Here is a 25,981-nt window from a genome sequence, read left to right on the forward strand (position 1 = left end):
GGGTCTGACTCCTGGCACCTCCACCAATCCTCTGTATGAAGAGGTCCGAGCGGACATGAGAATGCTGTGTCGTCTTCGATTTAACTGCACACAGTGTCTCTTGTAGCGGCAGTGCAGCCACAACTGCTCATCCCAGTAAATGGGACAAACAGTTGTAATAAGGCTTGGTTTACAGCAGCATTATTTGTCCGGTTGCTCCTCGGCATACTTGCTGGGTTGCTGCCGGATCTCAGCCAGCCCCATTATAGTGAATGGGGCCAGACAGAATTCCGGCAGTGCACCGTTTTGCCCAGCAGGGATGGATCCAATGGGCTGTTCCTGGCCGAAACAGCCTGCTGAATCTTCTTGACGCATATGTACAACAAGCCTCACAGTGTACTGCCGCTACGAGGGAGATACCAAAGGCAGAGCCACTTCTGTCCTTCAAGAACATGTTGCGTTTGTGATTGTATCTGATCTGCAGGTAGCCTGTTACAGCAGGAGGAGCTGAACAGACTGATAGTTTTGTGGGATGGGACTCGGTATAATTTCTAGGTTATTCATACAAATCCCTGTGCTTTCTATACTTAAAGGGTTTCTATCACTTCGTATGACATAATTAGCTGTCAGACACTAGCGATCTGCTAGTGTCTGCTCTGGCCAACCATCCTACTATAATCACTTGTGGGGCAGCGGTTTTGCTAAAAAACTAACTTTTATAAATATGCTAATGAGCCTCTAGGTGCTATGTGGGCGTCATTAGCACCTAGAGGCTCCGTCTACCTTCATACACAGCCGCCGCCCAGCGCGTCCCTCCAGCCCGCCCATGTCCTCCTCCGTGTGACGCAGCGGACGAGTTCTCGCGCATGCGCCGTGCGCGGCTGTATTCGGCGCATTTGAGATCTCAGCTCGGAGCGGTCAGACATTCAATGCGCATGCGCCGAATACAGCCGCGCATGCGCATTGAATGTCTGACCGCTCCGAGCTGAGATCTCAAATGCGCCGAATACAGCCGCGCACGGCGCATGCGCGAGAACTCGTCCGCTGCGTCACACGGAGGAGGACATGGGCGGGCTGGAGGGACGCGCTGGGCGGTGGCTGTGTATGAAGGTAGACGGAGCCTCTAGGTGCTAATGACGCACACATAGCACCTAGAGGCTCATTAGCATATTTATAAAAGTTAGTTTTTTAGCAAAACCGCTGCCCCACAAGTGATTATAGTAGGATGGTTGGCCAGAGCAGACACTAGCAGATCGCTAGTGTCTGACAGCTAATTATGTCATACGAAGTGATAGAAACCCTTTAAGAGTCCGGTGGACTGTCCTATTCAGTGACTGACTGCTTTCCCTGTCAGTGTGTATAGACAGTTGGCTGGCAGTAACTGATAGGACCGCCCACTGGACTCCTAAACATAGAGAAGTATGGATAAGCGAACTTCATGTTTTGAAGTTCGTGTTTAGCCTGAATTCCGTTATGGAATCCATTACCACAGAACATACCGGAATTCTTGGCTTCCGTGGTGCATTCCGTCATGGAATTCCTTTATGTTCCGTGGTAACGGAATTCAGGCTAATCCTGAACTTCAAAATGTGAAGTTCACTGATCCCTATAGAGAAGGGATTTAAATGAACAAAATGCAAGTTGTATGGTTTTGTGGTAAATGATTACTGTTCAGTATTTTAATCCACCCAGCTCCCTGCACCTTTCTTCCCACAGAGTCCATTGACGAGTTTGAACATATTTATTGAAAGTCTCATAATCCAGATTTGTACAGTGCCTTGCTATTCACCCCCTTGACTTTTTTCGTATTTTGTTACATTACAGCCTTAAGTTCAATGTTTTGTTAATCTGAATTTTATGTGATGAATCAGAACACAATAGTCTAAGTTGGTGAAGTGAAATGAGAAAAATATATAAATAAAACTATTGTTTAGAAAATTGGCTTGTGCGTAAGTCTTCACACCCTTTGTTAGGAAGCCCATAAAAAGCTATGGTGCAACCAATTACCTTCAGAAGTCACATAATTAGTGAAATGATGTCCACCTGTGTGCAATCTAAGTGTCACATGACCTGTCATTATATTTACACACCTTTTTTGAAAGGCCCCAGAGGCTGCAGCACCTAAGCAAGAGGCATCACTAACCAAACACTGCCATGAAGACCAAGGAACTCTCCAAACAAGTATGGGACAATGTTGTTGAGAAGTACAAGTCAGGGTTAGGTTCTAGGAAAAAAATATCCAAATCTTTGATGATGCCCAGGAGCACCATCAAATCTATCATAACCAAATGGAAAGAACATTGCACAACAGCAAACCTGCCAAGATACGGCCGCCCACGAAAACTCAGACCGGGCAAGGAGGACATTAATCAGAGAGGCAGCAGAGAGACCTAAGGTAACCCTGGAGGAGCTGCAGAGTTCCACAGCAGAGACTGGAGTATCTGTACATAGGACGACAATAGGCCGTACGCTCCATAGAGTTGGGCTTTATGGCAGAGTGGCCAGAAGAAAGCCATTAATTTCAGCTAAAAACAAAAAGGCACGTTGTGAGTTTGCGAAAAGGCATGTGGGAGACTCCCAAAATGTATGGAGGAAGGTGTTCTGGTCTGATGAGACTAAAATTTAACTTTTCGCCCATCAAAGAAAATGCTATGTCTGACACAAACCCAACACCTCAAATCACCCAAAGAACACCATCCCCACAGTGAAACATGGTGGTGGCACCATCATGCTGTGGGGATGTTTAGCAGCCGGGACTGGGAAACTGGTCAGCAGAGTGCTAGGTTGTTTCCAAAAGACGTTGCTGTGCTACTCTCCTGTTTCCTCAGGGGGAGCCCTGGTTCTTCTAGATCCTTCCTCGGGCTCTCTATTGCACTCTTGGTCAACTCTTGATTCTCGCGCAGGACATCTGGTCCTGTCCCTTCTCCTTATAGCGCTTTATTTTTTTCCCACCTCAGGTGGAGCTGGGTGTTTCCCTTTGTTCCTTCCTGCAGGCCTGGTTTCCCAGGCACCTGTCCTTGGGATCCTGACGGGGTCCCATTTTTTTTCTTTGGAACCATTTCATGCTAGGGTCTCTCCTGGTCCTGTTGGGTCACATGGTTCCTCTGCACCCTTTTTTTTTTTGCATGGTATTTCACTCCCACCCTCGGACTGCTTTTGGACGTCCCATAGTACTGTGTCCCCCAATGCCATTAACGAGAAAATTGGATTTTTGTACTTAACGTAAAATCAGTTTCTCGTTCAATGCATTGGGGGACACAGATCCCACCCTTTTTTTTTTTTTCCTTCTCATTCTCCCTGTTACCGGACTGCGATTCGCTTTTCCTTTTGCGGTCCAGGACATGTTGGTTCTAAGCTTTTGTTCGCTCTCCTACTGCTATTGGTACAAACTGAATAGCCTAGTGCTGTGGAGAGGGTATAGCCCACCTGGGCGGAGCCAACCTTTTTTGTTATCTAGTGCCTTCTAGTGGTATCTGGGTGTATACCCATGGTACTGTGTCCCCCAATGCTTTGAACAAGAAACTGATTTTATGGTAAGTACAAAAATCAAAATTTTCTTTTATTTGGTCCTATTTGTTGTTTGCTTCACAATAAAAATAAATTTAAAAAAAACCTTCATAGTTGTGGGCATGTTCTGTAAATTAAATGATGCAAATCCTCAAACAATCCATGTTAATTCTAGGTTGTGAGGCACCAAAATAAAAAAAGTCAAGGGGGTGAATACTTTTGCAAGGCACTGTATTAACCTTTTGCTTACGTCATGGCGGTAAGCTGTTATCTGTAATACGGCGTATGAAAGCGTTGGCTTGCATTGCGATCTGCCAGTGCTGCTGATCACTGTGACTGCGCTGTCATTAGACAGCTGCGGACACAATGAGTATGTCTGAGACTAGCCATTGTAGCACCCTGCTACAATGATTCATCGCAGTATAAAGTGAAAGAGCCAGTGGGGAGTGCTCTTCTTGGTGCGAGAGCGCCCCTTGCAAGCTGGAAACTTAATTGTGAGCCTGCAGTCAGTGAATTAACCCTTTCCTGTCCTTACTAGGGGTAGTTCACCTTTTTGTATTTAAAAAAAATAAAATAAAGTGAAATAAAATAAAGTGAAATAATGTATCTCTATGGTTAGTATTAGTAGTATAGCTGATAACATACACATATTTTTCCCCCTTTTTCATTCATAAAAAAGTTTTAGCAATAGTATAGCAGATTTTCTGAGTAAAATATACCATTTTGTTTTTTGCTTAAAAAAAAGGGTAACTGTAGGTATATTTAATATAGCAGGTTTTTGTTTTTTTCTGCTTAAAATATATAAATGCATGAATATTTTTTTTATAAACAAAATGTAAAAAAAAAAAGCTTCAAATATCCAAATTTCCCCAAGATGAATACTAGGGATGAGCAAATTTCTTATTTTGAAGTTCGGGTTGTGGTATATGCTGAATTGTGTTATGGATTCTATTACCACGGACCATAACGCAATTCCATGACAGAATGCATAATGGAATTAGAGGTCTATGGGCTGCAAAACGGATCCATCCAACTTCTATTATGACGGAATACCTCTAAAGGCATTCCGTCATGGCATTGTGTTGTGGTCCATGGTAACGGAATCCATAACGCAATTCAACATGAACCCGCACTATTCGCTCATCCCTAATGAATACCTTAGCAGGACAACATAAGTCACTTTGAAGGGGCTTGTGTTAACTATGTACAACATATGTACTGGCAGTACGGTGCCATAGAACCAGCAATAGAAAAATAGGCCAAAAATGCACTCCAGTCCTTTGTATGTTGCCCGGGCCCACTGCAAGACTTCACATTTACACAAATAGCATCCATTTTCACAGTATAAACATACAGTAATGGTTTTATAAATGTTTGTCTAAATCTTTCGTAACAGAAAAAAATTAACAAAAAAAGAAACATCCCCCCCCAATTGTCAGTGTGTGTGTGTATATGTATCAAATACTGGTACATGTAGGTTGGCTCAGAAATTAGTCATTTGCAGTTTGATTAAGCCATTGTTAAAACCGAAAAACTGTCCTCATGAGGAAGGGGGTATACACTCAAGCAATGAAGCTGTTAAGTCTGTGTGTTTTTTGTAAACGCAGATTGCGTATTTTTTTTTTTTTTTTTTTTTTCAGGTGGTTTGGCAGCAACAGGCCATATAAAAATTGAGAATAATGCACCAAAATCATTACAGTTTGATGTGTCTTGGCCTGCTCATTGTCTCACTATCTCGCCACAACAAGGAAATGTTGAGCCTCGGTAAGTCACACTATTATGTTTTTGAATTTTTCATGACTCTACTAGGGCTATTGATGCATTTAATTTTTAATTTTTTTTAGGGGCCATACAGTTATTGTAGTGAGTCCAAATCCCTTGCTGTCCACAAAACAAATCATGCTTCCATGGAATGGCCAGATCTATGTTCAGTCTGACATTGGCCAAAAGGTACTTCATAATATGTAGAAATCTTTGGTGCTTTAAAAAAATTCTCCCTATTATGCTGTAGTATTAAACCAAACTGAAGCAGCCATGTTGTCTATGGTCTCACTGTTTCTGAGACTGATAATATCATTTATTTCCTTATCAGTGCTGTTTTTTTTATTTTGCCACAGATTGTGAAAGTTCAGATAACTAGCGAGGGCTTCTCAGTTATGTCTCCAAATGGAGTACCAAAGTCATCGTATCTGTTACCGTCCAGTCTGGAGACACCAGTTCATGCAGCGAAACCGCTCTCTAAATCTCCCTCATCCAAAATTGAACTTAAGAATCGTACTGTAGTGTTTCCTAGAACTGTTGCAGGTGGAAGCTCAGGTAACTTTCTTTTCTGAGTTATTCTATGCTCACGTTATTTCTGTGTGTGGGATGTCACATGTAGTGCTCAGAGTAAATACGGTTTTAGACTTTAATCCAATGCAGCCATTTAACCCGTTCACGACCACCGCTGTACATGTACAGTTGAAGTTGTGACTTAAAAAATGTTGCAGAAGCCATAGCTGCTGGTTTCTGTTGCTTTACACAACAGACACCCGGGGCTAATGTCTGAGATCGGCGATGAAGCTGATCGCAAACATTTAACACCCTCAGATGCCATGGTCAATTGAGGAGCTGAGATCGGGGAAGCTGTTCCTTGGTGGCGAGCCTATTGCAGGTATAGTCCAGATTAGCCCTGCAGTTGGCAGCACTGCATTGGAATATACAGAGTTTCCGTTCAACAAATGCCCTAATGACATTAGTCTATGGGAAAAGCAATCTGATTACATTATTTTTATTTATTTTTTTAAAATACAAACATTCAAATCCTTTTCCCATAATCGAACTAAAAATAAACAATAAAAAATTATCATAGGCATGCCTGCACCCTAAAACGCACGTACTATTAAAATATTATAACATTTATCCCATATAGAGAACTGTGTAAAGGGATAAAATAAAAATGGGCAGTTTGCCTTTTTTTTTTTTTTTTTTGCATCATCTCGCCAAAAAAAAGGAATGAAAAATTATCAGTCGTACACACTCCAACGTGGTATCGCCTAAAACTACAAATCATCCCGCTAAAATGAGCACTCACACAGCTGTGTAGACATAACTATAAAAAAGTTATGGGGGTCAGAATATGGTGATGGAATAAATTATTTTGTTGGCCACTTCCAGTCTACTGTTGATCACTGTATGTTTAAGATGACTATATGGAACTTACTAGTATAGTCTTTGGTATTCTGTGCCATTTTCTATATTACATAATGTATGTCCCCTTGTTGGCCAAGTCTTTTGTGCCGTATGCACGGAGGCCCTGTCCATAAAATGGCTGCTGATGGAGGATCATGTTACAAATACACTGCACCATTGGGAGTTTAGTGCAGGTGTTAGAATTGAGGAGGCTGAGTGATGTGTCTGGTCATATGACCCTCCATCAGCAGCCATATTATGGACAGGACCTCTGAGAACAGCACAAAAGAATTACCCAGCAAGGGTGCATGGCTTTTAAAATACTGCAAACGGCACAGATTATCAACAAAGGTTATATTGGTAAGTACTGCATAGTTGTCTTAAAGGGTATTCCCATCATAATGATCATTGTTAAATCTGTCAATCATTTGACAGTGATCATTTTTGTAAATATATTTGATTAACTAATTCCCACCCTTTAGGAGAAAATTCATCCCCACTTACCTCATTGTTGTCATTCGGTCTCCCCTGGTTACGGCCACCGCTCTTCTCCAGAATCCCTGTGGCCGCACTTGCGCAGAAGACTCCTTCTTTTCTCACTCCTTCTTTTCTCTTGCTGTCCTGAACGCGCACGCCGCTGCACATGCGCCATGGTGACTTCTTCCTGGCCAGAATAGTACAGAGCCGCGAACACGCACGCCAGCTCTGTACTATACTGGCCAGGGATAAGTCACCATGGCGCATTCGCGGCGGTCCAGCGCGTGTCCCGGCCGAGAGAAGACGTCAATCAAGATGAAGCCTGCCCACAGCCAGAATCCAGGAAGTGAACGGCGCGCTGGCAGCAGGTAAGTATGAAAAGGCGCCATGAGAATACCCCTTTAAGCACACATTTCTGAAGACTAGCCAGAAAGTGGCCAACCCCTTTAAGTATTAAAACACAAGAAAAACAATATAAATGTGGTAGTATTGTACGGACCCAGAGAATGAAGGGCACTGTACCTTTTTTCCACACTGGGAACGCTGTAAAAACTGTTGCGGAGTTGCATTTCTCTTCCAATTCCACTTCATTTGGAATTTTTTTTCAGCTTCCCACTACTTTTTATGCAGTATTAAATAGTGCCATTACAAAATACAACTTGTCATGAAAAAAAAAAAAAATCAAGCCCTCATACGGCTATGTGAACAGAAAAATTAAGTAATGGCTGCATGAAGGCAGGGAGTAAAAACAGAAAATCACCCGGGGCTGAAAGGGTTAGATGTTTTTAAAGGGAACCGGTCATCAACTTTATGCTGCCCGTAGTAATGGTAGTATAAAGTAGAGACAGGTGAGATGATTTCAGCGATCTGTCATTTGAAAGTTAAAAATAAGTGGTTGCCAAGAACCAACATCACAACCATTTCAGACTGGGCCTGGAAAAGAGTCCCGGCCACCTGAGAAGAGTCCTGGTTATTCATGAATTCCTGCTCTCCCGCCCACCTGCTGATGACTGACCGTCTTCTACCTAGTTTTCTCCCTTTCTCTCTAGGAGAGAACTGCCAATCATCAGCAGATGGATGAGAGAGCAGGAGATTATGGATAACCAGGACTCTTCTCAGGTAGATTGCACTCTTTCCAAGGCCTGGGCTGCAATGATTATGATGCTGGTTCTCAGCAACCACTTACTTTTATCTCATGAGTGACACACCGCTGACATCAGCATTTCTGTCACTATTTTATACTGCCCTCAGTGAGGTCAGCATAAAGCTGATGGCAAGTTCCCTTTAAAGGCATCTGTCAGCAGACCTGTACCTAAGAAACTGGCTGATCTGTTACATGTGCGCTTAGCAGCTGAAGGCATCTGTGTTGGTATCATGTTTATGTGCCCATATTGCTGAGAAAAATGTTTTAATATGTGTAAATGAGCCTATAGGAGCAACGGGGGCGTTGCCATTACCCCTAGAGGCTCTGTTCTCTCCAAGTGCCATGCCCTCTTCACTTTGATGGCGTGATGACATTTACACTGCCGGGCCTCTCAATCAAAGTGCAGAGGGCGTGGCAGTTGCAGACAACTAAGCCTATAGGAGTAACTGCAACTCCCCCCCCCCCCCCCCCTTTTCTCCTAGAGGCTCATTTCAATGTATTTAAACATAATTTTTCTCAGCAATGTGAACACATGAACATGGGACCAACACAGATGTCTTCAGCTGCCAAGCGCACATGTAACAGGTCGGCCAGGTTCATGGGTACAGATCTGCTGACAGATGCTCTTTAAGAATAAGTGTTTATCTTGAGCACATGTTATGAATAACGCTTCCTGCATCCCACATTTATTGATGACTTGGTTAACTGAATATCTTACTTTCACTCCTCTCTCCCCCTTAGAGACACTTTTGGACATTGAAAACCCAAGTGATGAAGATATTAAATGGCTTCTTTCATCTTTTGCACCGCCATATGTTAAAGTATGATTTTTTTAATTTTTTTTTTCAGTTGAAAGAAGTTGGATTTAAAAAAAAAAAAAAAAAATTCCAGATTTTTCACGGAAAGAGGGCTGTGAAGTGCTATCTGCATTGAGCTGCTTGACAGCTGCTCCCTCTGCTTTGGGTAACAGCTGTAGTGGTCTGGATGCTACACCAGTCACTTGGAGGGGCAGAGAGCACTTCATACTGTGGAAACGCCTTCTGGGCTCATTAACCACCTCCGGACCGCTGTACGCACAGACGCGTCCTGGAGGTGGTTGATTCATTCCGAGTGGACGCGCCGGCGTGTCCTCTCGCGATGGCCGAGATTTCCTGTGAATGCGCGCACACAGGCGCGTGCGCTCACGGGAACGGAAGGTAAGAAAGTGGATCTCCAGCCTGCCAGCGGCGATCGTTCGCTGGCAGGCTGGAGATGTGATTTTTTTTAACCCCTAACAGGTATATTAGACGCTGTCATGATAACAGCGTCTAATATACCTGCTACCTGGTCCTCTGGTGGTCCCCTTTGTTTGGATCGACCACCAGAGGACACAGGTAGCTCAGTAATATGTTGCACCAAGCACCACACTACACTACACCCCCCCCCCCCCCCGTCACTTATTAACCCCTTATTCACCCCTGATCACCCCATATAGACTCCCTGATCACCCCCCTGTCATTGATTACCCCCCTGTCATTGATCACACCCCTGTAAAGCTCCATTCAGACGTCCGCATGATTTTTACGGATCCACTGATAGATGGATAGGATCCGCAAAACGCACACGGACGTCTGAATGGAGCCTTACAGGGGCATGATCAATGACTGTGGTGATCACCCCCCTGTAAAGCTCCATTCAGATGTCCGATCACACCCCTGTAAAGCTCCATTCAGACGTCCGCATGATTTTTACGGATCCACTGATAGATGGATCGGATCCGCAAAACACACACGGACGTCTGAATGGAGCCTTACAGGGGCATGATCAATGACTGTGGTGATCACCCCCCTGTAAAGCTCCATTCAGATGTCCGCATGATTTTTACGGATCCACTGATAGATGGATCAGATCCGCAAAACGCATACGGACGTCTGAATGGAACCTTACAGGGGAGTGATCAATGACTGTGGTGATCACCCCATATAGACTCCCTGATCACCCCCCTGTCATTGATTACCCCCCTGTCATTGATCAACCCCCTGTAAAACTCCATTCAGACGTCCGCATGATTGTTACGGATCCACTGATAGATGGATCGGATCCGCAAAACGCACACGGACGTCTGAATGGAGCCTTACAGGGGCATGATCAATGACTGTGGTGATCACCCCATATAGACTCCCTGATCACCCCCCTGTCATTGATCACCCCCCCTGTCATTGATCACCCCTCTGTAAGGCTCCATTCAGACATTTTTTTGGCCCAAGTTAGCGGAAATTATTTTTTTTTTCTTACAAAGTCTCATATTCCACTAACTTGTGTCAAAAAATTAAATCTCACATGAACTCACCATACCCCTCACGGAATCCAAATGCGTAAAATTTTTTAGACATTTATATTCCAGACTTCTTCTCACGCTTTAGGGCCCCTAGAATGCCAGGGCAGTATAAATACCCCACATGTGACCCCATTTCGGAAAGAAGACACCCCCAGGTATTCCGTGAGGGGCATATTGAGTCCATGAAAGATTGAAATTTTTGTCCCAAGTTAGCGGAACGGGAGACTTTGTGAGAAAAAAATAAATAAAATCAATTTCCGCTAACTTGTGCCAAAAAAAAAAAATTCTATGAACTCGCCATGCCCCTCATTGAATACCTTGGGGTGTCTTCTTTCCAAAATGGGGTCACATGTGGGGTATTTATACTGCCCTGGCATTCTAGGGGCCCTAAAGCCTGAGAAGAAGTCTGGGATCCAAATGTCTAAAAATGCCCTCATAAAAGGAATGTGGGCCCCTTTGCGCATTTAGGCTGCAAAAAAGTGTCACACATCTGGTATCGCCGTACTCAGGAGAAGTTGGGGAATGTGTTTTGGGGTGTCATTTTACATATACCCATGCTGGGTGAGAAATATCTTGGCAAAAGACAACTTTTCCCATTTTTTTATACAAAGTTGGCATTTGACCAAGATATTTATCTCACCCAGCATGGGTATATGTAAAATGACACCCCAAAACACATTCCTCAACTTCTCCTGAATACAGAGATACCAGATGTGTGACACTTTTTTGCAGCCTAGGTGGGCAAAGGGGCCCATATTCCAAAGAGCACCTTTCGGATTTCACTGGTCAGTTTTTACAGAATTTGATTTCAAACTCCTTACCACACATTTGGGCCCCTAGAATGCCAGGGCAGTATAACTACCCCACAAGTGACCCCATTTTGGAAAGAAGACACCCCAAGGTATTTCGTGATGGGCATAGTGAGTTCATAGAACTTTTTATTTTTTGTCACAAGTTAGTGGAATATGAGACTTTGTAAGAAAAAAAAAAAAAAAAAATCATTTTCCACTAACTTGTGACAAAAAATAAAAAGTTCTATGAACTCACTATGCCCATCAGTGAATACCTTAGGGTGTCTACTTTCCGAAATGGGGTCATTTGTGGGGTGTTTGTACTGTCTGGGCATTGTAGAACCTCAGGAAACATGACAGGTGCTCAGAAAGTCAGAGCTGCTTCAAAAAGCGGAAATTCAAATTTTTGTACCATAGTTTGTAAACGCTAACTTTTACCCAAACATTTTTTTTTTATCAAAGACATGTAGAACAATAAATTTAGAGCAAAATTTATATATGGATCTCGTTTTTTTTTCCAAATTTTACAACTGAAAGTGAAAAATGTCATTTTTTTGCAAAAAAAATCGTTAAATTTCGATTAATAACAAAAAAAGTAAAAATGTCAGCAGCAATGAAATACCACCAAATGAAAGCTCTATTAGTGAGAAGAAAAGGAGGTAAAATTCATTTGGGTGGTAAGTTGCATGACCGAGCAATAAACCGTGAAAGTAGTGTAGGTCAGAAGTGTAAAAAGTGGCCTGGTCTTTAAGGGTGTTTAAGCACTGGGGGCTGAGGTGGTTAAGAAACTGTGCCTGGTGAAATTTAAACTTCGGTTTCTCCGTCCTGCAGATAATAAAACTGCTACAAAGATTTGATAACCTGCCTCTTCATGACCTCTACCTAGTGCAGTCAGGTTTGCACGGTCAAAACTGCTGACACTCCCTTTTTTTTAATATTTACATTCTCCCATGTATCCCCACGATTCATGAGGAAACCCTGTTGCATGTGCACAGAAAATGTTTTAGTATATGCGAATGAGCCTTTAGCAACAAGAAGGACACTGCTGTTAAACCTAGAGGCTCTGCTCTCTCTGCAACGGCCGCACCCTCTGCACTTTCTCAGGGCCAGGCAGTGAAAACCTCATCGCACCTGGCCCTATCAAAGTGGAGAGGTCGCAGCAGTTGCAGAGGGAACTGAGCATCAATGTGTAAGGGCAACTCCCCCATTGCTCCTAGAGGCTCATTTGCATATATTAAAACTCAATTTTCTCGCCCAATTCCTTGGGGGACACATGAAATCTTGGGTATAGCTCAGCTCCCTAGGAGGCGTGACACTAAGTGAAAGACTGTTAAGCCCCTCCTCCAGCAGCTATACCCTCAGCCTGGAGAGAGAGACTACCAGTTTTTTGCTTAGTGTCAAGGAGGCAAGACACTCTCTGCACTGCAGAGCTGTCTTTGCTAAAGATTTTATTTTATTAATTTTTTTTTTTTTATTTTTTTTACCAGAGGCCTGAAGGAGGCGGACGGGGGGCAATATTCTGCGGGACTTCGGCGGTATATTTTTGAATCGCGAGCGCAAAAGTTTCAGCGGGGGGCGGAGCTTCGTTCCGCTTCTCCTGTGCATGTTAGGCTTCAGTCGGGGGGCGGACGTCTTTTCTTCCCGCTCCTCGCTAGCCCCGCCTCCTCTTCGTGCCTGCCTGCTCTCAGGACGGATCGTTACCTCAGGTGTTGCTGCTGCTGTTGCCGTCTGCTCCCACTGTGACCTGGTAGGACTGTTGACCCCTTCTAGCACTGCAGCCCCCTGGCCTGGACGCTTTTATATTACTTCCAGCCAACATGTCTGACCCCTCAGCGCCTGCTGGACCTTGGTATCATACCTGCACCGCATGTAAGGCGCCCCTTCCTCAAGGGCAGCCTGACCCGCATTGCTCGGCTTGCCAAGCCCCATTACAGGGTCCGCCATCTGTTGTGTCACCCCCTGGCCTCTTGGATCCCCCTGACTGGGCTAGATCCCTTTCCCAGGCTGTGGTCAGTCTCACTAGCGTTGTGGGCCGCCTTGCAGATGCATTTCCCTTATCGCAGCCGGATAATTCCCCTGCTGGGCCCTCCGGGTCCGCTATCTTAGCTGACCAGTCTGAGTCCCTCTCTCCAGGCGACACCTCCAGAGCCCGTCAACCCCAGAAGCGGTCCAGGGAGGAGCGCCTATCATCCTCGGATGCTTCAGTATCACCCCCAAGGGTGCGCTCTCAGTCGGGCCCTTCCTCCTTACAGGATATGCCCTCTGAAGGGGAACTAGTTGATTCAGATTGGGATATGGACTCGGCCTTGCCTTCAAAACTGGCTTCTGCCGTGGGCCATCTTATTAACAATATTCGTGATACCTTTAAGATTCACGATGATCCTCCTAATTCTGAAAAAAACAGTGTTTCCTTTTTTCGCCAAAAACAGGCGTCTGCGGTTTTTCCCCTCCACGCTGACTTCTCGTCGGTGGTTTCTAAGGCCTGGGCCCGTCCTGATGCCCGTTTTACCCCGCCTAAGAAGTTGGATATCTGTTATCCATTCCCGGCGGATTGCATTACAAACTGGGCATCACCACCTAAAGTCGACCCCCCTGTGGCCCGTTTGTCCAAAAGCACGGCTATTCCCGTAGCAGATGGCTCCTCCTTACAATCCACTGAGGATCGCCGTATAGAGGCCATTACCAAAGGTATCTTTGCAGCCTCCGGTTCCGCCCTCAGGCCGGTCTTTGCTTCCGCTTGGGCTGGAAAAGCGGTTTCAGAGTGGGCGTCTCAGCTGGATCAGGAGCTTGAGTCCGACGTCCCTATTCAGGACCTCCGTGCTCTAGCCCAACTTATCGTTCAAGCCGGCAAATTCGTCTGTGAGGCATCCCTTGATGCGGGGGCTCTCATAGCCCGTTCGTCTGCCCTGGCCGTTTCGGCTAGGAGGGAGCTTTGGTTAAAGGTTTGGACGGCGGACTCCACGTCAAAGCGGTCTCTTACTGGCCTTCCCTTCACTGGTTCTCGATTGTTCGGGACCCGCTTGGATGAAATCATCTCCGAAGCCACGGGGGGGAAGAGTACGCATCTTCCCCAATCTAGGACTAGGAGCACCACTCGAGGCCGTCCCACCTTTTCTCGCTTCAAGTCTTCCCGCAGGGCTCACGCACCTCGCACCACTTCAGGTCCATCCCCTAACCCTGTCCAAGACAGACGTAAGAAACCTTTTTTTTGGACCCAGCCCTCCTGGCGCAAGTCACAGCCTGCTCGCCCTCCCGTGACCAAGCAGAACCCTACCTGAAGATGCACCCCCACCCACCCGTTTGGGGGGACGACTCCTCCTGTTCAGGGACTTCTGGCAGGCGCACGTCTCTGACGCCTGGGCTCTCGAGGTTGTGTCTTCCGGGTACAAACTCGAGTTTGCGTCCCTCCCCCCAGTTCGGTTCTTTCGCTCCCGGGTTCCCCGGGATCCCCAAGGGGCGGCCGATTTCTTTACTGCCACTCGCACCCTTCTGGACAAAGGGGGTCATCGCTCCGGTTCCTATGGAAGAAAGATTCAAGGGGTTCTATTCGAACCTTTTTGTGGTCCCCAAAAAAGAAGGCTCGGTTCGTCCCATTCTGGATCTAAAACGGTTAAACAGTTTCCTTCATCTTCAGCGATTCCGGATGGAGTCTCTCAGGTCGGTGGTGGCCTCTCTGGAAAAAGGGGAGTTCCTGGCCTCTATCGACATCCAGGACGCCTACCTTCATATTCCGATCGCTCGGTGTCATCAGTGCTTTCTGCGCTTTGCAGTGGGGTCCGACCACTACCAGTTTGTTGCTCTCCCCTTCGGGCTGGCGACGGCCCCTCGCGTTTTCACAAAGGTCCTTGCCCCTGTCCTCGCCTTACTTCGTTCCAGGGGAGTTTTTCTTCTTCCATATTTGGACGATCTCCTTATCAAGGCACCCTCTCTGTCACTGACATCCGCCAGTGTGGACCTCTCGCTACAAACCTTACGCTGGTTCGGTTGGATTATCAATCTTCCCAAATCCTCACTTGTTCCATCCAGGCAACTGATCTTTCTGGGGATGCTTCTGGATACAGATGCAGCGGAGGTTCGGCTTCCGTCAGAAAAGCGCCAGCTCCTTCATCGGTCGGTTCGGAGCCTTCTGATCCACCGCCATCCTTCCTTCCGGTTCAGCATGCGGGTCTTGGGACAGATGGTGTCCTGTTTCGAAGCAATCCCCTACGCGCAGTATCACTACCGCACCTTTCAGACTGCCATTCTGTCCGCCTGGGACAAGTCCCAGGAGAGTCTGGATCGGCATTTTCCCCTTCCCCCCCAGGTTCGCTCCTCTCTCCTCTGGTGGTTGCGGACCCCTCTCCAAGGGAAGTCCTTTCTGCCGATAACTTGGTTGGTGATTACCACCGATGCCAGTCTGCGGGGTTGGGGGGGGGGGGTGTTTCCTCCTCGGTCCGTACAAGGCACTTGGTCTCCATCGGAGTCCAAACTGCCGATCAACGTTCTAGAGCTGAGGGCGGTTCTCCTCTCACTCCGGCATTGGACTTCGCTGCTTCAGGGTCACCCTGTTCGTGTCCAATCGGACAATGCCACGGCTGTGGCATACATAAATCATCAGGGGGGCACCCGCAGCGCGGCGGCGATGAGGGAGGTGTCTCTAATCCTTCGCTGGGCGGAAGTTCATGTTCCAGCCCTTTCGGCCATTTACATTCCGGGGGTGGACAATTGGGCGGCGGATTTCCTAAGCCGGAAGACTATCCCGGGCGAGTGGTCTCTGCACCCCGACGTCTTTGAGTCTCTTTGCCTTCGTTGGGGTCGTCCGGACGTGGATCTCATGGCCTCCAGATTCAACCACAAGATTCCCACCTTCATGGCCAGAGCCAAGGATCCGGACGCTTACGGCGCGGACGCTCGTCCTTCCCTGGACGGAGTTCTCTCTCCTCTACGTTTTTCCGCCCCTGCCTCTTCTTCCAAAAGTCCTTCGGAAGATCGCGGCGGAAGGCACGCCTGCGATCCTAATAGCCCCGGATTGGCCTCGTCGTCCTTGGTACGCCGACCGTATGCTGCTCCTGGCAGACGCTCCCTTGCCTCTGCCTCTAAGAGAAGATCTCCTCTCTCAAGGGCCGATCTTCCACCAGCATTTAGGGTCGCTACGTTTAGCGGCGTGGCTATTGAAACCGCAGTTCTAACGCGGCAGGGGTTTTCTGCTGACGTGGTCCGTACCATGATTCGTGCGCGTAAACCGACATCGTCCAGGATTTATTACCGAACCTGGCGGGCCTATTTGAAATTCTGCGAGACCTTAGATGTTCATCCCCTTCGGTTTTCTCTCCCCACGATTTTATCCTTCTTGCAGTCTGGTCTGGACTTGGGTTTGGGTCTCAGTACCCTGAAGGGTCAGATCTCAGCGCTTTCGATCCTCTTCCAGCGCCCTCTGGCTCCGCTCGGTCCAGTTAAGACCTTTCTTCAGGGGGTTGCTCACTATGCTCCCCCGTATCGCGCTTCTGTTCCATCTTGGGATCTTAATGTTGTGCTGACGGCTCTCTAATCTTCTCCTTTCGAGCCTCTGCGTAAGGTTTCCCTTCGCTTGTTGTCTTGCAAAGTTTTTTTCCTCGTTGCCATCACGTCTCTTCGGCGTGTGTCTGAATTGGCGGCACTTTCTTGCGTAGAACCCCTCTTGGTTTTTCACCAGGACAAGGTGGTTCTCCGCCCGGTTCCGAATTTCCTTCCAAAGGTGGTGTCCGCTTTTCACTTGAATGAAGACATTGTCCTTCCTTCTCTGTGCCCGTCCCCGTCTCATCCTCGGGAACGGGATCTTCACCGTCTGGATGTTGTTAGGGCTCTGAGGATCTACTTGGATGTGACTAGACCCTTTCGGCGCTCGGATTCTCTATTTGTGGTTCTGGAGGGTCTGCGCAGGGGGCTGGCGGCATCTAAAGTGGTTATTGCCTGCTTCATCAAGATGGCTATTGCTGAGGCTTACCGTGCTAAGGGCAGGGAGCCGCCCTTTGGTGTTACCGCTCATTCTACCAGAGCGGTCGGGGCTTCCTGGGCTCAGCGAAATCGAGCTTCTGCTGAACAATTGTGTAAGGCGGCCACCTGGTCTTTTTTGCACACTTTCACCAAGTTCTACAGGGTGAACACTTATGCATCGGCGGATGCTGCTTTGGGCCGCCTGGTCTTGCAGGCGGCGGTGCCTTAATGCCTACGGTGCTTTAATTCATCTTGGGTTGTGGTCCCTCCCTCTTTTTGGATTGCTTTTAAACGTCCCAAGGTTTCCTGTGTCCCCCAAGGAATTGGGCCAAAAAACGAGATTTTTGTATAACTTACCAGTAAAATCTCTTTCTCGCTCTTCCTTGGGGGACACAGCACCCACCCATTGTTTTGGTTGCCCTGACGGGTGTTTTGACTTGGTGTTATTTTGGTTGATCCTTGCCTTTGTTTTAACTACTTGGGCACATAACTGGTAGTCTCTCTCTCCAGGCTGAGGGTATAGCTGCTGGAGGAGGGGCTTAACAGTCTTTCACTTAGTGTCACACCTCCTAGGGAGCTGAGCTATACCCAAGGTTTCCTGTGTCCCCCAAGGAAGAGCGAGAAAGAGATTTTACTGGTAAGTTATACAAAAATCTCGTTTTTTGCTGCAGTTTGGGCACACATGAACATGGGACCATCACCAAATCTGCTGACCGATGCCCTTTAACCCCTCAAGGACACAGGGTGTACACGTATGCCATGATGTCCCGGTACTTAAGGACACAGGGCGTACCTGTACGTCCTGTGTAGTTTCGATCACTGCCGCATGGCCGGCAGTGATCAGAACGGGGTGCCTGTTGAAATCATTCAGCAGGCAACCTGTGACTATGCCTAGGGGGGTCCTGTGACCCCCCCCGTATTGCCGATCGCTACAAACCGCAGGTCAATTCTGTACTGTATTATACAGACATCAGACCCACTGGATCTTCAAAAACCAAGTGGGTCTATGTAAAAAAAAAAGTTTGTGAAAAAAAGTAAAGAAATATAAAATAAAACACATTTATCCCTGATTAAAAAAGAATAAATAAAAAATTCACTACACATGTTATATATCACAGCGTTCGTAACGACCTGATCTATAAAATGGTCATGTTACATTCCCCGCACGGTGAACGCCATAAAAAATAAAAACTATGATGAAATAGAAATTTTGCCCACCTTACTTCCAAATAAAGGTATGTACCCCAAAATAGTACCATTCAAACAGTCGCCTCATCCCGCAAAAAATGAGCCCCTACATGAGACAATGGCCCAAAAAATAAAATAACTATGGCTCTCAGACTATGGAGACACTAAAACAAGTTTTTGGGGTTTCAAAAATGATATTATTGTGTAAAACCTTAATAAATAAAAAAAGAGGTACACATATTAGGTATTGCCGTGTCCGTAAGAACCTGCTCTATAAAAAAAATCACATGATCTAACCCCTCATGTGAACAACGTAAAAATAAAAATGGTGTCAAAAAAGCCATAATTTTGTCACCTTACATCACAAAAAGTGTAATAGCAAGCGATCAAAAAGGTATACGCACCCCAAAATCATACGATTAAAACAGTCATCTCATCCTGCAAAAAATTAGACCCTAACTAAGACAATCGCCCAAAAAATATAAAAAAAACTATGGCTCTCAGAATATGGAGACACTAAAATGATTTTTTTTGTTTCAAAAATATTATTGTGTAAAACTTAAATAAATGTAAAAAAGTAAACATATTAGGTATCCCTGCGTCCGTAACAACCTGCTCTATAAAAATAGCACATGATCTAATCTGTCAGATGAACTTTGTAAATAATAAAAAATAAAAAGTTTTTTTTCCCCGTAACACAGCAAAGGTTAACAGCCAAACAAAACTCTATATTTATTGCCCTGATTCTTTAGTTTACAGAAACACCCCATATGTGGTCGTAAACTACTGTATGGCCACACGGCAGGGCACAGAAGGAAAGCAATGCCATATGGATTTTGGAAGGTAGTTTTTGCTGGACTTGTTTTTTGACACCATGTCCCATTTGAAGCCCCCCCTGATGCACCCCTAGAGTAGAAACTTCAAAAAGTGACCCCATTTAAGAAACTACACCCCTCCAAGGTATTCAAAACTGATTTTACAAACTTTGTTAACTCTAAGTGTTCCACAAGAGTCGATGGCAAATGGAGATGAAATTTCAGAATTTCAATTTATTTTTACTTTGCTTCACAAAAAGTGTAATATAGAGCAACCAAAAATCATATGTACCCTAAAATGGTACCAAAAAAACTGCTACCTTATCCTGTAGTTTCCAAAATGGGGTCACGTTTTTGGAGTTTCTACTCTAGGGGTGCATCAGGGGGCTTCAAATGGGACATGGTGTAAATAAACCAGTCCAGCGAAATTTGCCTTCCAAAAACCACACAGCGCTCCTTTCACTCTACGCCCTGACGTGGGGCCATACAGTGGTGTACAACCACATATCTGGTGTTTCTGTAAACCGCAGAGTCGGCAATAAATATAGAGTTTTGTTTGGCTGTTAACCCTTGCTTTGTTAGTGGGGAAAAAAATAGATATAAATAAAAAAAATTGTCAAAAAATTTAAAATCTGAAATTTCATCTCAATTTGCCATCAACTCTTGAGGAACACCAAAAGGATTAATGATGTTTGTAAAATCAGTTTTGAACACCTTGAGGGGTGTCGTTTCTAGAATGGGGTCATTTTTGGGTGGTTTCCATTATGTAAGCCTCACAAAGTGGGTTTTCGAAAATTTCTGAAAATTTTCAAGATTTGCATCTAAACTTCTAAGCCTTGTAACGTCCCCAAAAAATAAAATGGCATTCCCAAAATGATCCAAACATGAAGTAGACATATGGGGAATGTAAACTAATAACTATTTTTGGAGGTATTACTATGTATTATAGAAGTAGAGAAATAGAAATTTGCTAATTTTTCCAAAATGTTGGTAAATTTGGTATTTTTTTATAAATAAAATGAATTTTTTTTACTCCATTTTACCACTGTTATGAAGTACAATATGTGATGAAAAAAACTATCTCAGAATGGCCTGGATAAGTAAAAGCGTTTTAAAGTTACCACCACATAAAGTGACACTGGTCAGATTTGCAAAAAATGGCCTGGTCCTTAAAGTGAAATAAGGCTGTGTCCTTAAGGGGTTAAAGAATTCTGTGATTAGACATGGTTCGTGTCTGGTGTTGCAGCTCAGCCTAAGGTCCCTTTCACACGAGCGAGTTTTCCGTGCGTGAAGTAAACTCATAGCACCTGCACTGAATCCTGATGCATTCAATTCAATAGGTCTGTACATGAGCATTTTATTTATATTTTTCCAACGCGTCAGTTCTGCTTTGCGTAAAAATCACAGCATGTTCTATATTCAGCGTTTTCACCCACTCATTGTAATCCGGATGCAATGCCTTTTTCACTGACAGTTGCTAAAAGATGTTTGTAAACCTTCTCGGTGTTTTTTTTTTGTTTTTTTTGGGGGGTGTGAAAAACGCATCAAAACGAATTGCACCTGCACGGAAAAAACTGAACGCAATCGCAGACAAAACTGACTGAACTTGCTCGCAAAATGGTGCAAGTTTTTAACTGAACACACCCTGAATGGCAATATTAGGTCCGGCTAGGACTTCAAAGGATATATGAAAGTTAGTCAAGTATGTACTAAGTGCATATGTACATTTATAAAGATTACGTTTTGGAGGACAAGCAATTATAATTGTCGTCTTTTCCTTCATGCATAAAAAAACTTCACTGTGCACCTGGCCTTTTGTGGGAACAAATTTAAAGGAAACCGATCACATTGAAAATAGCACCTGAGCTGCGGGCACCATTTTATAGAGCAGGAGGAACTGCGCAGACTGATATATAGTTTTATAGGAAGAGATTCAGTATGTTTTGTCATTTAGGCTACTTTCACACTGTTTTGTGCGGATCAGTCATGGACGGATCCGTTCAGATAATTCAACAGTCTGTCTGTTCAGAACGGATCCGTTTGTATTATCTGTAACATGGCTAAGACTGATCCGTCTTGAACACCATTGAAAGTCAATGGAGGACTGATCCGTTTTCTATTGTGCCAGTGAAAACGGATCCGTCCCCATTGACTTACATTGTGTGTCAGGACGGATCAGTTTGGCTCAGTTTCATCAGATGGACACCAAAACGCTGCAGGCAGCGTTTTGGTGTCTGTCGCCAAAGCGGAACGGAGACTGAACTGATGCATTCTGAGCGGATCCTTTTCCATTCAGAATGCAAACTGATCCGTTTTGGATCGCTTGTGAGAGCCCTGAACATATCTCACAAATGGAAAGCCAAAACGCAAGTGTGAAAGTAGACTTATACATTTAAAATTCCTGCTCATTCAGGGCTTTGAAGTCAATGGGGCGATCCTACCAGTGATTGACAGCTATATCTGTAAACAGTCATAGAGGAAAGACTGTCAATCACTGATGGGGCCGCCTCCTGGACTCCAAATCTCAGAATGAGCTGGAATTTAAATTTATAAATTGCAAGTTTTACTGAATCTTTTCCTATAAATCTGTGTATCAGTCTGCTCAGTTCCTCCTACTCTATAACCTGGTGCCCACAGATTACACTGCATAAGAGGTTATGCCATGAATAATGGGGGGGGGGGATATAGCACATGACAGTCTCTTTCTAACAAAGCTAGAACCAGCCCTGTACCTCACACAGATCCAGATATCTCCCTATTAATTACTCCAATTGCTCTGCTAGATAAACTGACAGTTTTTCATGTGACAACCCCTTTATTTCAGTGTGAGGATTTTAGTGTGCATCTTGTACATTATGACCTTTGTTGATGGTGTGTTTTTTTTTCTTTTTGTTTGTCCCCCCTTCAGGCTCTTGACGAGAGTGGAGACGTATATCGTGCAACTTATACAGCTTTTAGATGCGCTCGTGTTTCTGGAGTTCTTGCTGCTGATGAGAAACTAAAAGTATGTCACTTAATCTTATGCATCTTTATGTTTAAAAATACTTTGATATTGTGTTTAGTAGTTAATTGGTTACTCTTTTTTTTTTTTTAGGTGCCAGTTACCTTTTTCCCTAGAGACAAAGGTGATTATACTCAGTGTTGGGACCTTGAATGTCATCCAGTTTCCAGGCCACATTTAAAGCATAAAGTGAGGTTCCAGCTCTGTGGAGAAGTAAGCACGTTTGTGAATTATGTGGGTCCCTAGCAATATTCAACATGAGACAAAAAAAATATATACTTATTTGAACACCAGGGCTAAGAACAGGCATCGGCTATCAGATTCCTGGAGTACAGTAATAGGCAAACACTTTCAGGTTACTCTATAACAAATGGCCTCTGCATCATATTTTTACGGTTTTTAACTGCTCGGTAATCAATAAGTACTATGATTTTATTAATTTTTTTGCCTCTGACCTGTGCAGAGGTCAGAAGGAAGTTTAAGCTTTGACAATTGCCTACTGTGAATGGTGGCTTTTGTTATCTACATGTAGGTGTTATCTGTCATTATAATCCTGCCTGTGCTCATAGTAAGATGACTGCTGAAAAGTCATCTACACTGACCAAAAGGTGATGCCTACTATTTCTTGATGGGTTTTAGGATATATATATATACACTGCTCAAAAAAAATAAAGGGAGCACTTAAACAACACAATGTAACTCCAAGTCAATCACACTTCTGTGAAATCAAACTGTCCACTTAGGAAGCAACACTGAGTGACAATCAATTTCACATGCTGTTGTGCAAATGGGATAGACAACAGGTGGAAATTATAGGCAATTAGCAAGACACCCCCAATAAAGGAGTGGTTCTGCAGGTGGTGACCACAGACCGCTTCTCAGTTCCTATGCTTCCTGGCTGATGTTTTGGTCACTTTTGAATGCTGGCGGTGCTTTCACTCTAGTGGTAGCATGAGACGGAGTCTACAACCCACACAAGTGGCTCAGGTAGTGCAGCTTATCCAGGAAGGCACATCAATGCGAGCTGTAGCAAGAAGGTTTTCTGTGTCTGTCAGCGTAGTGTCCAGAGCATGGAGGCGCTACCAGGAGACAAGCCAGTACATCAGGAGACGTGGAGGAGGCCGTAGGAGGGCAACAACCCAGCAGCAGGACCGCTACCTCCGCCTTTGTGCAAGGAGGAGCACTGCCAGAGCCCTGCAAAATGACCTCCAGCAGGCCACAAATGTGCATGTGTCTGCTCAAACGGTCAGAAACAGACTCCATGAGGGTGATATGAGGGCCCGACGTCCACAGGTGGGGGTTGTGCTTACAGCCCAACACAGTGCAGGATGTTGTGCATTTGCCAGAGAACACCAAGATTGGCAAATTCGCCACTGGCGCCCTGTGCTCTTCACAGATGAAAGCAGGTTCACACTGAGCATATGTGACAGACGTGACAGAGTCTGGAGATGCCGTGGAGAACGTTCTGCTGCCTGCAACATCCTCCAGCATGACCGGTTTGGCATTGGGTCAGTAATGGTGTGGGGTGGCATTTCTTTGGAGGGCCGCACAGCCCTCCATGTACTCGCCAGAGGTAGCCTGACTGCCATTAGGTACCGAGATGATATCCTCAGACCCCTTGTGAGACCATATGCTGGTGCGGTTGGCTCTGGGTTCCTCCTAATGCAAGACAATGCTAGACCTCATGTGGCTGGAGTGTGTCAGCAGTTCCTGCAAGATGAAGGCATTGATGCTATAGACTGGCCCGTCCTTTCCCCAGACCTGAATCCAATTGAACACATCTGGGACATCATGTCTCGCTCTATCCACCAACGTCACGTTGCACCACAGACTGTCCAGGAGTTGGCAGATGCTTTAGTCCAGGTCTGGGAGGAGATCCCTCAGGAGACTGTCCGCCACCTCATCAGGAGCATGCACAGGCGTTGTAGGGAGGTCATACAGGCACGTGGAGGCCACACACACACTACTGAGCCTCATTTTGACTTGTTTTAAGGACATTTACATCAAAGTTTGATCAGCCTCTAGTGTGTTTTTCCACTTTAATTTTGAGTTTGACTCCAAATCCAGACCTCCATGGGTTGAAAAATTTGATTTCCATTTTTTTTATTCTTGTGTGATTTTGTTGTCAGCACATTCAACTATGTAAAGAACAAAGTATTTCAGAAGAATATTTAATTAATTCAGATCTAGGATGTGTTATTTTTGTGTTCCCTTTATTTTTTTGAGCAGTGTATATATACAGGGAGTGCAGAATTATTAGGCAAGTTGTATTTTAGAGGATTAATTTTATTATTGAACAACAACCATGTTCTCAATGAACCCAAAAAACTCATTAATATCAAAGCTGAATATTTTTGGAAGTAGTTTTTAGTTTGTTTTTAGTTTTAGCTATTTTAGGGGGATATCTGTGTGTGCAGGTGACTATTACTGGGCATAATTATTAGGCAACTTAACAAAAAACAAATATATACCCATTTCAATTATTTATTTTTACCAGTGAAACCAATATAACATCTCAACATTCACAAATATACATTTCTGACATTCAAAAACAAATCAGTGACCAATATAGCCACCTTTCTTTGCAAGGACACTCAAAAGCCTGCCATCCATGGATTCTGTCAGTGTTTTGATTTGTTCACCATCAACATTGCGTGCAGCAGCAACCACAGCCTCCCAGACACTGTTCAGAGAGGTGTACTGTTTTCCCTCCTTGTAAATCTCACATTTGATGATGGACCACAGGTTCTCAATGGGGTTCAGATCAGGTGAACAAGGAGGCCATGTCATTAGATTTTCTTCTTTTATACCCTTTCTTGCCAGCCACGCTGTGGAGTACTTGGACGCGTGTGATGGAGCATTGTCCTGCATGAAAATCATGTTTTTCTTGAAGGATGCAGACTTCTTCCAGTACCACTGCTTGAAGAAGGTGTCTTCCAGAAACTGGCAGTAGGACTGGGAGTTGAGCTTGACTCCATCCTCAACCCGAAAAGGCCCCACAAGCTCATCTTTGATGATACCAGCCCAAACCAGTACTCCACCTCCACCTTGCTGGCGTCTGAGTCGGACTGGAGTTCTCTGCCCTTTACCAATCCAGCCACGGGCCCATCCATCTGGCCCATCAAGACTCCCTCTCATTTCATCAGTTCCTAAAACCTTAGAAAAATCAGTCTTGAGATATTTCTTGGCCCAGTCTTGACGTTTCAGCTTGTGTGTCTTGTTCAGTGGTGGTCGTCTTTCAGCCTTTCTTACCTTGGCCATGTCTCTGAGTATTGCACACCTTGTGCTTTTGGGCACTCCAGTGATGTTGCAGCTCTGAAATATGGCCAAACTGGTGGCAAGTGGCATCTTGGCAGCTGCACGCTTGACTTTTCTCAGTTCATGGGCAGTTATTTTGCGCCTTGGTTTTTCCACACGCTTCTTGCGACCCTGTTGACTATTTTGAATGAAACGCTTGATTGTTCGATGATCACGCTTCAGAAGCTTTGCAATTTTAAGAGTGCTGCATCCCTCTGCAAGATATCTCACTATTTTTGACTTTTCTGAGCCTGTCAAGTCCTTCTTTTGACCCATTTTGCCAAAGGAAAGGAAGTTGCCTAATAATTATGCACACCTAATATAGGGTGTTGATGTCATTAG

The 25,981-nt window shown here is 45.0% G+C and overlaps 1 protein-coding gene across 2 annotated transcripts in view; it reads left to right on the forward strand.

The window, feature by feature from the left end:
- CEP192 (centrosomal protein 192) overlaps window positions 1-25,981 on the forward strand; it is a 184,635-nt gene that overhangs the window by 141,095 nt on the left and 17,559 nt on the right. For both annotated transcript variants that reach the window (XM_040432242.1, XM_040432243.1), the window contains exons 39-44: window positions 5,127-5,250; window positions 5,331-5,436; window positions 5,604-5,802; window positions 9,020-9,099; window positions 22,250-22,345; window positions 22,436-22,555. In XM_040432242.1, coding sequence (XP_040288176.1) covers window positions 5,127-5,250; window positions 5,331-5,436; window positions 5,604-5,802; window positions 9,020-9,099; window positions 22,250-22,345; window positions 22,436-22,555 — 725 coding nt within the window. The remainder of the gene's footprint in view (window positions 1-5,126; window positions 5,251-5,330; window positions 5,437-5,603; window positions 5,803-9,019; window positions 9,100-22,249; window positions 22,346-22,435; window positions 22,556-25,981) is intronic.

This window comes from Bufo bufo, chromosome 5 (assembly GCF_905171765.1).
Source record: "Bufo bufo chromosome 5, aBufBuf1.1, whole genome shotgun sequence".
NCBI classification, from domain to species: Eukaryota; Metazoa; Chordata; class Amphibia; order Anura; family Bufonidae; genus Bufo; species Bufo bufo.